The 14,189-nt window shown below is 46.0% G+C and overlaps 1 protein-coding gene across 3 annotated transcripts; it reads left to right on the top strand.

The window, feature by feature from the left end:
• Positions 1–841: 841 nt before the first annotated feature.
• On the top strand, positions 842–13,254 carry LOC311140268 (KH homology domain-containing protein 4-like). 3 transcript variants are annotated; one of them, XM_084175244.1, is made up of 14 exons: positions 842–973; positions 4,433–4,625; positions 4,829–4,957; positions 5,172–5,251; positions 5,418–5,470; positions 5,604–5,770; positions 7,070–7,281; positions 7,472–7,532; positions 7,699–7,756; positions 7,858–8,072; positions 8,246–8,389; positions 9,394–9,509; positions 9,760–9,848; positions 11,173–13,254. In XM_084175244.1, exons 1-14 carry the CDS (start codon positions 945–947, stop codon positions 11,424–11,426), a joined length of 1,800 nt encoding a protein of 599 aa, XP_084031370.1. In that variant the 5' UTR covers positions 842–944; the 3' UTR covers positions 11,427–13,254. The 3 variants fall into 3 exon arrangements, with proteins under 3 accessions (XP_084031370.1, XP_084031369.1, XP_084031371.1); XM_084175243.1 differs by having other exon boundaries at positions 4,433–4,631; XM_084175245.1 differs by lacking the exon at positions 11,173–13,254 and having other exon boundaries at positions 4,433–4,631; positions 9,422–9,509; positions 9,760–9,845.
• Positions 13,255–14,189: the final 935 nt, after the last annotated feature.

Raw genomic sequence — 14,189 nt, 5'->3', positions numbered from 1 at the left:
ACCTGATCACCAAAACACAGACATATAGTAAATTAGGCTAAGCCTATGTGGCACTGGGTATTACATTTTAGCCTGCAGATCTATGATCTAATTGCCAAGATGATTATAAAAGTTTAAACTTGGCTGATAGCCTACTTACAAAGTACATGAAGGAGAGACATTCCTGAGCTATTCAGAGTGACTTCCTTCATTCTAAAAAATAAATAAATAATGGTTAGCAACGGTAACTAGGCTAACGGGTTTTTAAGAAATAGCCTATAGTTGGAGCGGGAAATCAGTTTACTGAAAATTGTAAATAAACAGTCAATTGGGCTAATTAAAAGGTCCACAAAGGACCACACAACTTGAAAAAAGTTGACAACAATACATTTTACTCATGCAAGAAGCTGCAATGGGGCCAATGTTATTTTTTTTACCACAGAGACACATCAACACGTGCTAACACAACCACCGCTTACCTGGCTCACAACCATAGTTTCCATAGTTTACCTGGCTCTGGCATCATAACCTCAGCATCCTGCTTGTAAGATGTCTGGTCCCTGGTGGTCCTACATTTTCATGTGGACCAAGCTGTGTGCTACGGGCTTTCATTTAGGAAACCTGAACCGTCATTAATCTGGTTCCTATCCGCAACACTCACTTGGGGTGCCAGGAAAGCGATGAGAACAGGCAGCTGCAGGACTGCATCATCACGTGAGACGCGACCTGCTCAGCTCGAGCTGCTCAGCCGGCGTCGTGCGCCCCCTAGCGTCGCACAATATATAAGATCATATGTGTGAGGAAAGCAAAATTCAACACAACACCGGTCCCTTTCCCACAAAAACGGAAGTGGGAACGAAATCGCACTACAACACTGTCTGGACAAGCTATCTTGAAAGTCTAGTGGAGTTTGTATTAACGTTAGTGTTTTTACGCGAAGAGAAATTCAACCAAATAGGAGATTGATGTCATTTGGTGGACCACAAAACGGCAGGTGAGTTAAAAGAACATAGAACGTTGTGTTATCACGGTGCATTTTACTGCAGATTTGCTCAACACTGAGCAGCAGGCAGCACAACGCTAGCTAACTAATGTGTAATGGCGGAGTGCTTGTAGCTAGCTACGTGGGGTATGGGTAGCCAACTAGCTGTCGCTGCCCAGTTTAGAAAGAGTGGTTGGTTATGACATGTAGCTAGCTAAGAGCGCCGGGTGTTAAGTTTCTATTTTGCAAATCGATGCGAGTTGGCTACCTAGCTAGTTATTAGTTAGCTAACTAACTAATGTTGTTTTGGTAAGTTACAGTAACTAGCTAGCTATGGTTGCTTGCTAACATTGCTAGTACTGTAGTTAGCTAGTTTTGTTTGTTAGCTAGCTAGCGAACTGAAGTAAGTAAGCACAGTAACGTTAGTAACAAAACTGTTGGATAACTAACGTTAGTAAGTCAACAACATGAAAACAAGCCACAGTGTTACTTCAATTAATGTTAACGTTAGATGGCAAAGACTAAGCTAACTTGCTAGCTAGCCCAATTATGTAGCTAGCGTACCTTACCTAGCTAGCCTACGAACTCTCAGAACCCTGTCATTTATATGTGGTCATTAAAGGGGCTACCTGCAGTTGCTACATCAATTTTTTTTAAACTTGTAAATAATGATATGTACCCATGAATTCTTGAAAAATAGAATTTATGCAGAAATCGCTCCGCCATTTCCTGATTGCTATAATTGTAATAGCTCACCTAATTTCAGTTTGAACAAAACAGTACAGTGTAGATAATCATTGTACCATCTAAACCCCTATGAAATATATTTTCCATAACCAAAAATGTTGTATTTTTAGCTGTTTGAAGCTGGTGTACAAAAGTAAAAGACGCAAAAACGAAATTTAAGAATGGGAAGCATATAAATAGTGCACACAGAACAGATCTACCCCTTCTTAGATTTGCGTTCAAATGTATAACTAACATTTATATGTGAAATTGGTCGTCACCCAAAAAGTTTAGTGTGTGTATGTATATATATATATATACTCACACACACACACTATCAGTCACTAATTTGAGGGGTTTTATTTATTTTTTACTATTTTCTACATTGTAGAATAATAGTGAAGACGTCAAAAAGTTGAAATAACACATATGGAATCATGTAGTAACCAAAAAAGTGTTAAACAAATCAAAATATATTTTATATTTGAGTCTTCAAAGTAGCCAGGCTTTGCCTTTGACAGCTTTGCACACTCTCGGCATTCTCTCATCCAGCTTCACCTGGATTGCTTTTCCAACAGTCTTGAAGGTTCCCACATATGCTGAGCACTTGCTTTTCCTTCACTCTGCGGTCCAACTCATCCCAAACCATCTCAATTGGGTTGAGGTCGGGTGATTGTGGAGGCCAGGTCATCTGATGCAGCACTCCATCACCCTCCTCCTTGGTCAAATAGCCCTTACACAGCCTGGAGGTGTGTTGGGTCATTGTCCTGTTGAAAAACATATGATAGTCCCAGTAAGCGCAAACCAGATGGGATGGCGTATCGCTGCAGAATGCTGTGGTAGCCATGCTGGTTAAGTGTGCCTTGAATTCTAAATAAATCACAGACTGTGTCACCAGCAAAGCACCATCACACCTCTTCCTCCATGCTTTACGGTGGGAACCACACATGCAGAGATCATCCGTTCACCTACTCTGCGTCTCACGAAGACACGGCGGTTGGAACCAAATCTAAAATTTGGACTCATCAGACCAAAGGACAGATTTCCACCGGTCTAATGTCCATTGCTCGTGTTTCTTGGCCAAGCAAGTGTCTTCTTCTTATTGGTGTCCTTTAGTAGTGGTTTCTTTGCAGCAATTCAACCATGAAGGCCTGATTCCCGCAGTCTCCTCTGAACAGTTGATGTTGAGATGTGTCTGTTACTTGAACTCTGAAGCATTTATTTGGGCTGCAATCTGAGGTGCAGTTAACTCTAATGAACTTATCCTCTGCAGCAGCGGTAACTCTGGGTCTTCCTTTCCTGTTGCGGTCCTCATGAGAGCCAGTTTCATCATAGCACTTGATATTTTTTGCGATTGCACTTGAAGAAACTTTAAAAGTTATTGAAATGTTCCGTATTGACTGACCTTCATGTCATAAAGTAATGATTCATTGTCATTTCTCTTTGCATATTTGAGCTGTTCTTGCCATAATATGGACTTGGTCTTTTACCAAATAGTACCCGCAAAACACCAGTCTCAACGTCAACAGTGAAGAGGCGACTCCGGGATGCTGACCTTCTAGGCAGAGTTGCAAAGAAAAAGCCATATCTGACTGCCCATCTTAATCTTTTATTTTTATTGGCCAGTCTGAGATATGGCTTTTTCTTTGCAACTCTGCCTAGAAGGTCAGCATCCCGGAGTCGCCTCTTCACTGTTGACGTTGAGACTGGTGTTTTGCGGGTACTATTTAATGAAGCTGCCAGTTGAGGACCTGTGAGGCGCCTGTTTCTCAAACTAGACACTCTAATGTATTTGTCCTCTTGCTCAGTTGTGCACCGGGGCCTCCCACTCTTTCTATTCTGGTTAGAGCCAGTTTGCGCTGTTCTGTGAAGGGAGTAGTACACAGCGTTGTACGAGATCTTCAGTTTCTTGGCAATTTCTCGCATGGAATAGCCTTCATTTCTCAGAACAAGAATAGACTGACGAGTTTCAGAAGAAAGTTATTTGTTTCTGGCCATTTTGAGCCTGTAATCGAACCCATAATTGCTGATGCTCCAGATACTCAACTAGTCTCAAGAAGGCCAGTTTTATTGCTTCTTTAATCAGCACAACAGTTTTCAGCTGTGCTAACATAATTGCAAAAGGGTTTTCTAATGATCAATTAGCCTTTTAAAATGATGAACTTGGATTAGCAAACACAACGTGCCATTGGAACACAGGACTGATGGTTGCTGATAATGGGCCTATGTAGATATTCCATTAAAAATCAGCAGTTTCCAGCTACAATAGACATTTAAAACATTAACAATGTCTACACTGTATTTCTGATCAATTTGTTGTTATTTTAATGGTGGAAAAAATTGATTTTCTTTCGAAAATAAGGACATTTCTAAGTGACCCCAAACTTTTGAACGGTATAATTATTATTTTTTACACACATGGGAGTAAAACAAAAAGTAAATGTAAACCAACACTATAGAGCCTCAAATTGTTAAAACTATCATTTTGATATCATGGATGATCAGTTGTTGCATCCATAGCTCTGTCCATCCCTCAGCATTTTACAGAAACGGGTGGGGAGGGGCTTTGTTATTGCTGATTGCTGCTTTTGCACTGCCCTCCATTCTCCCTCTGACCTCTCTGCTTCTCCAATCCCTTCCACTTACCATTAACCTCTTTCTCTCCCTCTTATCTCCCCTGCCTTTCTCTTTCACAACCCTTCCCCACTCTCTGTACCCCGCCCCGCCTCTCTCTTTGTTCCTCAGTCGCCGTAGTAAATGGGACCAGCCGGGCCCAGGTCCTGGTTCAGACCAGATGGGGGAGGCGGAGGCGACTCCTACGGGGGCTCTGGACGCTGCAGCTGCTGTGGCAGCTAAGATCAACGCCATGCTGGTAGCCAAGGGCAAGCTCAAGCCCTCCCAGATAGGACCCCCTGGACCGACTGGACCCCCAGACAGGGTAAGGGTAAGGAAACCTCTTACACTGAAAACAAACTGTTTGTCTCTCACCTGTAATCTCTCTTCTCTCTGTCTTTGTTGTCTGTCCCTTTCTCGCCTACCAATTCTGTAATCCCCTCGCTCTTCATCTCTCTCTTTTTAGAGAGATATTGTTGTAATTGTTAGCATGCGGTACATATAAAAATGAATCTTTGTCGTCACCAGCTTGTGGGTGCAGGGAAGCCCCAGCCCCCTATGAAAACGAAGGATGACCTGGTGGTGGCGGAGGTGGAGATCAACGACGTTCCTCTCCCCTGCCGGAACCTGCTGACCCGCGGACAGACACAGGACGAGGTCAGAGCCCATGACATCATTATGATCTTTAGACCCATTGATTGATTGATTGATCTGGGCAACAGTCAAACTTACTGCTATGTTTATCCAGCTCTTTCTCTGTGCGACACGTACATGTACAGACTGGATCAGTGTCATGTAAACCAATATGGGACTTAGTGTCTCACTTGAGGACAGTAAATGACCAGCTTCTACTTCATTCTATTGTGTGAAGATCAGCAAAGTGAGCGGTGCTGCTGTGTCCACCAGGGGGCGATACATGGCAGCAGTGGAGAAGTACAAGGCTCCACAAGGGTGAGTCCTGCTTCACACTTGCTTTATTACCACATTGCTCTACCAAGGAGGTTACTGGTTACTTGCTATTTACTTTTGTCCATACAGACAATTAGATCTGTTGTCTGATTGCATTGTACAACCAAAGCTTAGGCTACTGACTGACTGCTTCTCTCTCTGTCGTCAGGGACCGACCCCTCTATCTCCACGTCCAGGGCCAGACCAGGGAACTTGTCGACAGTCAGTACATCTCTATTTACCTATACTAATTTGATTTAAGATGATCATCATTTCTGAACATCAGGATCACCAGGGACCGTCTTTCCTGAGTTTCTATGTTGTGACGATCCAGTCCATCTCTCGCTCTCTCCAGGAGCTGTGAACCGCATCAAGGAGATCATCACGAACGGAGTGGTGAAGGCTGCCACCACCTCCTACAGCGGAACCGGAGCCACAGTCCCAGTCTACCAGCAACACAAACCCCCGCCCCCCTCACTGCCCCCCATCAACCACCATCACAGACCACACTTCCAGTCTGGGGTAAGCAGTGTTTTCCACAACTACATAGAGTAGCCAGCCAAATAGAAAAACTAGCCAGCCAGGGCAATGGAATTTCCTGAAGATGTATGAAATAGTTGTTTGGGATATCGTCTAGGCTTATATGATCAGGACTATTTTCTAAGTAAGAGAAACATTTAACATGTCTTCTCTTGAGATTAAAGTGTTATTTACAATGTCTTTAAAAAAATATATATATATTTTACCTTTATTTAACTAGGCAAGTCAGTTAAGAACAAATTCTTATTTACAATGACGGCCTACACCGGCCAAACCCGGACGACGCTGGGCCAATTGTGCGCCGCCCTATGGGACTCCCAATCACGGCCGGTTGTGATACAGCCTGGAATCGAACCAGGGGGTCTGTAGTGACGCCTCAAGCACTGAGATGCAGTGCCTTAGACCACTGCGCCGTCAGTCTGGAAAGCCCCGACATCTTAGGAAAGTAAACCTAGGGAATCTTTTGGTTTACTCGTCCCGATGCGATACCATGGACATATAACCACGTTGCATGATTTCTGAATGGCGAAGGGATATAAGAGATCGACTTTATTCAGTCAGTTTAACACTTTTTATAAACTAGTCAACACTTGCTGTTCAGTTGTCAATCAAAGCACAGTAAATAGCCTACTATGGGCCACGGTTCCGCATGGCTGGCTATGTGAAACACGCAAAAGAAAAGAATGTGCCAGAAGACAATAATTAGGCTAAGTCTTGGATTTCGTTACCGCTTACATTACATGGGACGTGCAAATTCACGAGCATCATGCTTTCTCTTTCCTCCGTGTAAAGAAATTTGACTGCAACCAACCTCAGCGCACAGAAATTGTACCGGAAGGCAGGACAGACAGCAGACTGCATTTCCCTGCCATTGCTCGCTTTGTGACTGACAGGCACCTATCCTATTAATAGATCGCTAGAAGATGCATATTGTTCTATCAGGAGAAGGCTCGAGGCACTAGCGAATTGAAACGTTTAAATGAAAAGTGTCCTAGTTAATATGAAGTGGAAAAAGTAGCCGGCTGAAAATGAGTCTTTAACCGGCTGATTAGCTGACGGCCGGCGATAATGGGAAAACAGAGTTTGTGTGTGTGATTGTCGTTCAGTGTGTGTCAATGTTATTTTGTGAGTGTGTCGGGTAGAGGGGTGGGGGGGTGGGATCCAAGCTGAACAGTCCCTTTTCATGTATATCTCTTCAGAAATACATTTATCCAATCAAACTAAACCATATTCCTCATTCATGAATCTATAAGACTCACATCCATATCCTTCTCCTTCCAGATGCACTATGTGCAGGACAAGTTGTTTGTGGGTCTGGAGCATGCCATCCAGGGCTTCTCAGTAAAGGAGAGGGTGGAAGGTCCAGGCAGCTCCTACCTGCAGCACATCCAGGCTGAGACCGGGGCCAAGGTCTTCCTCAGGGGGAAGGGATCCGGCTGTCTGGAGCCCACCTCTGGCCGAGAGGCCTTCGAACCTATGTACATCTACATCAGGTAAGTCTCATGGACTAGACTCATGTTCATATGTTTAAACTCAGAGAGGGCCTAGAACCCATGTACATCTACATCAGGTAAATAGCAGTATTAATAGATAGTCTGGGGGACTAAAGTCCATGTTCACTTGTATTAGCTCAGAGACACAGCGCTTAGAAGCCAGGCACACCTTAACTCCTCTCTTCCCCAGTCATCCCAAACCAGAGGGCCTTGCTGCAGCTAAGACCCTGTGTGACAACCTGCTGCAGACGGTGAGTGTCTAATGGTTTACTGACTGGGACTCGGTTCTTTGTTCCCTGTACACTGCTCTACTTTCAGCAAAGCCGTGTTTTAAAGCTGTCCCATGTGAAGTGCATTGTATTATGCAGATGGGCTCTGTTTGCCATGTGGATCGGTGACTGTGTCTCTTCCCTCCAGGTTCATGCAGAGTATTCTGGCTTCCTCAACCAGATGAGTGCCATGATGCCTACTCCCGGTACACACACACACATACTCTCTCTCGCTTTCTTTCTTTTTTAAGAATCTCTTGGATGTGTCATCACGTACTGACGTGTTGCTCTTCCTCTCCTCGTCCAGGCTTTATGCAGCCCCCCATGGCCAACGGGATGCCCCCCCAGCCCTCTTACTACCCCCCAGCAGGGTACCAGCCCAGCTACCCCCTCCCTGTACCTCCCCCCCAGCCCATTCCTCCCCCCTACGCTGTGCCCCCTCCCATTCCCCCTGGGGTGCCCGCCGGTCTCCCCCCTCCCAACCGGTACGCCCCCCCCCCTGCACCTGTCAGTTTACAACAGGTAAGAGTGGCCAATCACATTTAGACTGGTATGGACCTATAATACAGTACTTTGAGATTATTACATCTGAGTTATGAAACTAGATGAGCAAACATTCTCTTTTGATAGGTTGTATATATGATGTATTGAACATGCATTGCATCAAAGTAGTTTTTTTCCCTTTTTGTCTCCAGACTCTCCCACCTGCTCCTTTCCCACCCGCCGCTCCGGTTCCGCCCAAAGCTCCGCTTCCCGTGGTCTCAGCCAATCCGCCACAGAAGAGACGCTTCACTGAGGAGGTGCCAGACGAGAGGGACAGCGGTCTGCTGGGATACCAGGTGATTTACCTCTCTCTCATTCTTTTATTCTTCCACCTTTCTTATGTCCTGTCGTCGTTCCGTCTGTCCATTCTGCTTCTATCATTGTCTTCCTGTTTTGTCTTCTCTCCATGTATCTGATATCTGTTCCTCGTTCTGTTAGTGAGAATCATACAAATAAATTCAGTCTGTCTCTTGTCTGTAATTCTGCGAGTCTGCACTCTATAGAAAAGGTTTGCTTGTTGAGTGAGATTGAATGGGCCTAAGTGTCTGTCTGTTCAGTGTCAACTTGTTTTTTTCCCCCTAGTAGATCTTATGACGTTCATTGTAACCATTAGCTGTTATTATCTGAGTCCATGTATTATTGGATTATTAAAACTTTCAGATTATGGAGATTCTGAAAAGGTATTGTTGGATAATCATCAAATGTACTTCAATATATTGAAATTAGGGCCGAGACGATACTAGTTGGTATCATGGCAAGGAAACAAAACACAAAGCAGATTTAGCTTCTTTAGGAAAACAGCCCTAATGTTGGAAACCAACATCATTATGTTGTCAACCAGAGTCACATTTTATTTATTTTCCAAGCTATAGCACACAATGTTTTTCATACAGCAGGTTTTTAAAGGACTGAAAGTTTGGCCTGCATTGTGTTTTCATTTTTGCCATGGAGAAAATATTGCAATACTGGTATTGTCACAGCCCTAATTGAAATGTGTCCACTTGATTTAATGATATGTTACTTTAATACAGTTCATTCCTATTTTCTGATTATGTGCAATCGGAGCATGCATAAATGTAAAAGATAACTTTTATTCTCAACTGCTTAAATAAAGTGTAGTGAAAAGGAAAAAACATTTTGGGATTAAACTTTGCATCTCAGTTACATTCAATAGTTTAGATAACTCTATGCTTACTTGCATAGTTTTCTTATGTAGGCCTACTATCAATAATAGTAATTTAGGGGAGGGGCTACTTGGGAGGATGTGTGCTAATGCGCCTGTGTGTTTTTCTGCTCATAGCATGGACCCATTCATATGACTAATTTAGGTGCAGGCTTCCCTGTGGGCAGCCCCGGCCCCGAGGCTTCAGGACCCCCGCCACAGAGTTCCTCCGGGCCGCCGAGGGAGACGGACAGGTACGAGATGGGGGAGACGAGTCGCTCTCCTTTAAAACAGTGTTCTTCATTCCAGATGCTGGACACACAGGCTTTTGTTTGCTTGTGATTGATGTTGAGAAAAAACAAAAAAGTGGTTGTCCCACTGGCTATCATATGTTGAATGCACCAATTTGTAAGTCGCTCTGGATAAGAGCGTCTGCTAAATGATGTAAATGTAAAATGTTGTGCAACACTGACCTCTCTCGCTCTCCTCCCCCCTCCCCAGCAGTAGGCAGTTGATGCCTCCACCACCCATTCCGATGAACGGAGGCGTGACACCCAAGATGGAGGAGAGGAGGCCGCTGCAAGGCCCCCTGGGTAAGGGCCCCACCCCCCCCCTCCAGCTCTGGTTGTCCTCCACCCCTCCCCATCCATGGCCTCTCAGCCATAAGCACGCTGCCCACCCCCCCTTGGTTGTCAGTAGTCTGAGTCAAATAGCATTTTGCATGCAGACATGCTGTTCTCACAAGTGACATAACAGGTTATAGCAAATTACATCAGACAGGCATAGTGTTCCTCGATAAGTTCTGAGTTGAACGTTCGTAGAAAGTCGGTCAGTTCAGAATCAACAACTGGGGTAAGCTTCGATCCCCCACTGCCTCAAGTAACTCTGTCATTGATCCTAAATCAACCCCTAGCCCTAGGCACTGTGTAGGTCTGAGAGGACGTGGTCCTCTGTAGCTCAGCTGGTAGAGCACGGCGCTTGTAACGCCAAGGTAGTGGGTTCGATCCCCGGGACCACCCATACACAAAAAAAAATGTATGCACGCATGACTGTAAGTCGCTTTGGATAAAAGCGTCTGCTAAATGGCATATTATATATTTATATTTATTTGATAGGTGTAAGCAATATGTAGCAAATTGCAATTTGCCTGTAAAAGGGAAAGGTGGAGTTATTACCATACTGCTTACACCTGTTATTTGATCATGTGAGATCTAGGAGGTGTCTAGGGGGGCTAGGGATACATTTGAGATTGGGAGTCCACCTCTTTCGCTCTAGCAGGTGCTGTCCCTTCGCCAGCCGTCCCTTTCTGATGACGTCATCAGACTGGAGTGCCTGTGTGTGACCCCCTCACTAACAAGACTCTCTCTTTTTTTGTGTTCTTTCTCTGTGTTTTTCTTCTCTTCCATGTCTCTCTGGGGGGGATGCCGGATGGGGGTGGGGCTCTTCTCCTGTGGCGCTGTCCTGCATCGTGATTGGACGGCCCTAATGCTGCCGCTCCCCACCGACCAATGACTGCCGCTGCTGACACATGCCCCTCTTCTACCTAACTCACCCCTGCTGCCAAACACAATGCAATCTATTAACTGTTTGTCTCTCCCTATCTGTTGGTAAACAATTAACTTCCAACTGTTGTTTTTGAAACCTTTGTGCTGGTCTTTGGTTGTGTTCTTTCTCTCTGTCTCTCTGTGTGTATGTGTACCCCCTCTCCCCCCTCTCTCTCCTCTTTCTCCCTCATTCCTCCCCCACCCCTCTCCTCTTTCTCCCTCATTCCTCCCCCACCCCTCTCTCCTCTTTCTCCCTCATTCCTCCCCCACCCCTCTCTCCTCTTTCTCCCTCATTCCTCCCCCACCCCTCTCTCCTCTTTCTCCCTCATTCCTCCCCCACCCCTCTCTCCTCTTTTTCCCTCATCTCTCTCAGATACCTCAGTGAAGAGGATGAAGACTGGGCTCGTGGCGTACACTGGTGACTCTTCGGACGAAGAGGAGGACCACTCCACCCCCAAAACCTTGGGGGCAGGTAACCATGGTAACGTCGCTGGGGCGCACCACTCCACCCCCACGTCATCCTCGGGCTGGACTCTGGGGTACCGCTGCCCCCCTCCGCCTCCCCAACGTGCCAAAACACAGCAGGCACAGTCACAGCAGCCCATGCCCTTCTGGATGGCCCCATAACACAGGAGGATTAAACCTCATACTCACCCCACCCCATCCTGTCTCCCCTCCCCTGACACCTAGGGCCTTCTGGATGGCCCCATAACACAGTAGGATTAAACCTCATACTCACCCCACCCCACCCCATCCTGTCTCCCCTCCCCTGACACCGAGAGCCTTCTGGATGGCCCCATAACACAGGAGGATTAAACCTCATACTCATCCCATCCTGTCTCCCCTCCCCTGACACCGAGAGCCTTCTGGATGGCCCCATAACACAGGAGGATTAAACCTCATACTCACCCCACCCCATCCTGTCTCCCCTCCCCTGACACCGAGGGCCTTCTGGATGGCCCCATAACACAGGAGGATTAAACCTCATACTCACCCCACCCCATCCTGTCTCCCCTCCCCTGACACCTAGGGCCTTCTGGATGGCCCCATAACACAGTAGGATTAAACCTCATACTCACCCCACCCCACCCCATCCTGTCTCCCCTCCCCTGACACCGAGAGCCTTCTGGATGGCCCCATAACACAGGAGGATTAAACCTCATACTCATCCCATCCTGTCTCCCCTCCCCTGACACCGAGAGCCTTCTGGATGGCCCCATAACACAGGAGGATTAAACCTCATACTCACCCCACCCCATCCTGTCTCCCCTCCCCTGACACCGAGGGCCTTCTGGATGGCCCCATAACACAGGAGGATTAAACCTCATACTCACCCCACCCCATCCTGTCTCCCCTCCCCTGACACCTAGGGCCTTCTGGATGGCCCCATAACACAGGAGGATTAAACCTCATACTCACCCCACCCCATCCTGTCTCCCCTCCCCTGACACCGAGAGCCTTCTGGATGGCCCCATAACACAGGAGGATTAAACCTCATACTCATCCCATCCTGTCTCCCCTCCCCTGACACCGAGGGCCTTCTGGATGGCCCCATAACACAGGAGGATTAAACCTCATACTCACCTCATCCCGTCTCCCCTCCCCTGACACCGAGGGCCTTCTGGATGGCCCCATAACACAGGAGTATTAAACCTCATACTCACCCCACCCCATCCTGTCTCCCCTCCTCTGACACCGAGGGCCTTCTGGATGGCCCCATAACACAGGAGGATTAAACCTCATACTCACCCCATCCCGTCTCCCCTCCCCTGACACCGAGGGCCTTCTGGATGGCCCCATAATGAAGATCTTTTACACTCCAAATTGAGCCCCAGTCCCCCTTCTTCCCTTTCCCCTGAACCATCACCTCTACCTGCTCCTCTACTTCATAGAATCTCTTTTGTGATGACTTGGATTTCCTTAAAACAGTTTTGCCATGCGCTCAGCAGTAAAGCAGAGTTTGTGTGTGTAAATGGACTAAACAGACCGGCTGACTCAGACAAAGAGAACAGACTCAACTGCAGCCAACCAGGCACAACCAGAAGAGTGATGGACTGGATAAATGGTGACAAATGCAGCAAGATGCCCCAGACTTCCACACAGATTCAAGTGTGCTCTGAACTCTGTATAGGAGACACAGCTGCGGAACGGACACTCATGGAGGATAATAGTACCCAGTTTCTGGTTGGTTTGGAACGTGTCGGCTCCTGGTTTTACTAGTGTAGAAAAACACTGAGGTGGAAGAGATATACAATGCATTCTAAAGGATTTATTTGTAAAAAAAAAAAAAACGTATTTCCCTCATCCCTGTTTTCTTTCCTGGTCCAAATCTTAATCAGATCTCCCTCTTCCTTCATTGAGTACAGATCATACAAACATGCTTGTTGGACTTTTATGAAATGCAATTGACTCAACTGTTCTAATGCTTTTGTGGAATAAATTAGCATTATTTATCGCTGTATGATAATTTATTTCAAGACAACTTTGACAGATCGTGCAATAGAGAATAGGTAGCTTTCTGTTAGAAACATCATGGAAAGCAGAAAAGGGGTGTGGTAACTAAATAAAAGGTGTGATTCTCCCATGGTCTTAAACAACCCTCAATCTGAACGAACTGGCAATAAATAATCTTTACCTGTGTTCTATTACTTCCCACAATCCTTGGCTATGTTCTCAAAATATTCCACGAGGACACCTGTTATATTCCCATGTATTGGTCCACCAAGACCAGTGTGTATATAAAGAAGGGGACTGAGCCCAGTAGACTACATTAGTTCTGAAGAGACATTGTTTCAGAATGAGGGGTGCTGTAGCTCTGCAGGTGTTGCTGTTCTGTCTGTCTGGGACATGGGGTCAGGGAGAGAGTGGAGGGGTTAGGGAGAATGACATCACTGAACAGGGTCACAGTGAAGGATGAAAGAGTGATGCTGAACAGTTGACCACCTAGCCTGACATCTGGACTGAGCTGAAGGAGCTGAGAGACATGGTGGTGGAGCTGAGGAACATGGGGGCCAGACTGAGAGCCAGGTGGAGGAGCTGCAGAAAGATGTGGTGAACCAGAGAGTGGAGTTGAGTGTCACTAAGAATGAACTACAGTTCTACAAGAACAAGGTGGAGGAACTGGAGAGAGGGAACGCAGGTGATGTGAGACAGCTGTAGCTTATTTGATCACTGTAATCAGGAGAGCAGTGGTGAAATGTTCAACAGTTTCTTTCTATGATATTGTAGCGTTGCAGGCCAGATTGAGAGCCAGGTGGAGAAGCAGAAGACTGAGTACATGTAATGTAGAGATTTAAAATACAGTATCTAAAGAGGATTTTAAATATTTTGTCCAAATCAGACAAGAAACAGGTTCCCAGCATTTTTCCTATATTTGTAATTTCAGCTCAT

This window comes from Coregonus lavaretus (genome assembly GCF_964263955.1).
Source record: "Coregonus lavaretus genome assembly, chromosome: 13".
Lineage (NCBI taxonomy): Eukaryota > Metazoa > Chordata > Actinopteri > Salmoniformes > Salmonidae > Coregonus > Coregonus lavaretus.
The sequence above is the reverse complement of the archived record's forward strand: the minus strand, read 5'-3'. Positions and strand labels throughout refer to the sequence as shown.

Bases quoted from the DNA above. Each gene is read 5' to 3' on its own strand.
- LOC311140268 (XM_084175243.1), top strand. From the start codon at position 945: ATGTCATTTGGTGGACCACAAAACGGCAG. The intron at 5,471-5,603 runs GTCAGTACATCT...CGCTCTCTCCAG, and splicing joins GACCAGGGAACTTGTCGACA to GAGCTGTGAACCGCATCAAG. The intron at 9,849-11,172 runs GTAAGGGCCCCA...CATCTCTCTCAG, and splicing joins GCCGCTGCAAGGCCCCCTGG to ATACCTCAGTGAAGAGGATG.